The sequence below is a fragment of the Oxyura jamaicensis genome, assembly GCF_011077185.1.
Source record: "Oxyura jamaicensis isolate SHBP4307 breed ruddy duck chromosome 22 unlocalized genomic scaffold, BPBGC_Ojam_1.0 oxy22_random_OJ65796, whole genome shotgun sequence".
NCBI lineage: Eukaryota > Metazoa > Chordata > Aves > Anseriformes > Anatidae > Oxyura > Oxyura jamaicensis.
In genome coordinates, this window is record NW_023304593.1 from 1 (window position 1) to 2,519 (window position 2,519).

Below are 2,519 nucleotides of genomic sequence, written 5' to 3' on the forward strand. Positions count from 1 at the left end.
GAAGACGTCGTTGTCCCACACTTGCAGGATGAGCTTGGGGGGCAGCTTCTGCACCGTCTCGTCCAGGCTCCAAAAATGTTCCTAAATAGGGCAAAGGAATGGGGATCGTGCCCGGTGTCCGTCCCCCCCAGCCCCATGCCCGCCCCGAGGGGACCCCGGCACCTTTCGGGGCAGGACGCAGAGCTGCTCGGCCACCAGGTACTCGAAGGGGAAGACGAAGCGCCAGTTGAAGCTGCCGTCCCCTTGCAGCGAGCGGTAGTGCACGTCCGTCCTCTGCCGCTGCTCCTCCAGCCCGTCCAGCCACCTGCCGTGCCCCGGGGGGACGGGACGTGGCTGTCACCCTCGTCCCCAGCCCCGCCACCAGGCCCCCGGCGGTGGCTCTGGCTCACCCGGTGACGTAGATGTCGCTCATCCTCTGCCCGGCCACGTTGGTGTCCCTCAGGTCCACGTCCCGCGTGTTCCACACCACGCAGCGCAGCTCGTACCTGGAGGGGGACGGGGACGTGCCACCTCCCACCCCCAGGGGACGTCCCTGTCCCCCCGGCGGGGTGCTCACCTCTGGGGCTTGCGGGGGGTGATGTCGACGGGGGGCCCCGGGGGGCCGAGGCTGGCGGGGAAGACGTCCACCCACATCTGTACCTTGCCCTGCACCGCGGGGTGGGGGGAGGCTGCTATCGGCACCCCTTGTCCTTGTGCCACTGTCCCCCCCTGCCCCAAGGTGTCCCCAATGCCCCTGCCACCTGCCCCCAGCATCCCCCCTTGGCCTGGGGTCCCTGTCACCCCTAGCACCCGACCATGTCACCCCAGTGTCCCCATTGCGTATCCCTTTATGGCCCAGGGTCCCTATCTTACCCCCATGCCGGTGTCCCTGTCTGTCAGGGGGGTCCCTGTCACCCTAGGGTCCCTGTTGTACTCCCTAGCGTCCCTTCTTGTCCTAAAGTCCCCATAAGCCTTGGGTCCTTCCTCATCCCTGTCCCCATCACCCTTGGGTCCCTCTCCAGCCATGTCCCCATCACCCCAGGGTCCCCATAGCCTCTCCTCAGCATCCCTCCCTGCCCAGGGGCCCCTGTCACCGTAGGATCCTTGTCACCCCAGGGTCCCCACCTTCCCCCCAGCGTCCCTCTGTGCCCCAGGGTCCCCATCTCCCCGCCGTCCCGGCGTCCCCACCTGCTGCAGCCCGGGCTGGGTGCTGTTGTACAGCGTCCGCGTCTCGAGGTGCTCGGGGACGAGGCGACAGGCGCGGAGCACGTGCAGGGCCAGGCGCTCCCGGGGCGCCCCGGGGTGCCGGTGCGCGGGGGGGCCGCTCTCTGCAAGACCGAGCCCTCGCACCACCGGAGGGGCCCCGTGACCCCTCCCCAGCACCCCCGGACCCTGACCCACCGAAATGGCTGAGCAGGAAGGTGTTGCACCCGAAGGTGACGGCGGTGCCGTCGGTGCTGAATTCGGGTGCCGGCAGCCCCTGGGTGCGGGCAAAGTGCTCCAGAGCCCGGCTGGGGCTGAGCTGGTCCCTCCAGCGCCCGGGGCCAGTGCTGCGGGCACAGTGAAGGGGCTGGGGGCTGGGGTATCCCCTCCCCAGTTCCTGGTGCTGCTTGTTGTGCCCACCCCATAGCCCTGAGCCCCCCTGATCCCTTTATGCCCATCGTTGTGCCAGCCCCATCTCCCTGTTCGCATCTCTCTGTGCCCACCCGATCCCCGTGTCCCCTTCCCCCTTGTGCCACTGCCAGCTCCCTGTCCCCACTCTGTCCCCCTGTGCCCACTCCATCCCACATCCTTGTGTCTATGGGCACCCCCTGCCCCATCTCCCTGGCCCCAATTCCCCTGTGCCCATCCCTGTGCCAGCCCCATCCTCATCCCTCTGCACCCACCCCCTTGTACCCACCCTGTCCCCGTCTCTGTGTGCCCATCCTGGTGCCCACCACACCCCGTCTCCTTGTACCAATGCCCACTGTCCCCATCTCCTGTCCCCACCCCCGTGACCATCCCCATGTACCCCCTCATCCCCATCACGCTGTGCCCACCCTCCTGTGCCCTCTCCATCTCCTTGTCCCTATCCCTTTGTCCCCATCTCCTTGTCCCCATCCCCCTGCACCCACTCCCTCCCCATCTCCCCCTGCCCCCACCCGTTCCTATCGCCCCGTCCCCACCCCAGGTCCCGCTGTCCCCCCGCCGTGCCCATCCTGGGGCACCCACGTGCGGTACAGGCGGGGCAGCCCGCAGTGGGCGCGGAAGCGGGACAGCAGCCGGTTCTCCAGGTCGATGGTGGTGCTGCCGATCTCCTGGTCGGGCGGCAGCAGGTCGTAGTCCAGCAGCGAGACCCGCAGGTCCTTCTCCAGCGGGATGGTGCCCGTCACCTCGAACATCCTGGCAGCGCAGGGCCGTAACCCCCGGGGACCAGCACCCATGGGCATGGGGACACCCGCGGGCATGTGGATACCCTCAGGCATGGGGACACTCAAGGGTATGGGGACACTCAAGGGCATGGGGACACCCACGGGCATGGGGACACCCAAGGGTATGGG

General features: G+C 68.4%; 1 protein-coding gene across 1 annotated transcript; it reads right to left on the minus strand.

The window, feature by feature from the left end:
- Nucleotides 1-6: 6 nt before the first annotated feature.
- Nucleotides 7-2,360, minus strand: LOC118158208 (myoferlin-like; the record flags this gene model as incomplete). Its single annotated transcript, XM_035312834.1, has 7 exons — nucleotides 2,191-2,360; nucleotides 1,381-1,529; nucleotides 1,168-1,307; nucleotides 557-645; nucleotides 390-485; nucleotides 163-304; nucleotides 7-81 (listed from the first exon to the last, which is right to left on the minus strand). Coding segments are annotated over exons 1-7 (861 nt in total), but the record flags the coding sequence as incomplete, so codon positions are not given.
- Between the last annotated feature and the right edge of the window lie 159 nt (nucleotides 2,361-2,519).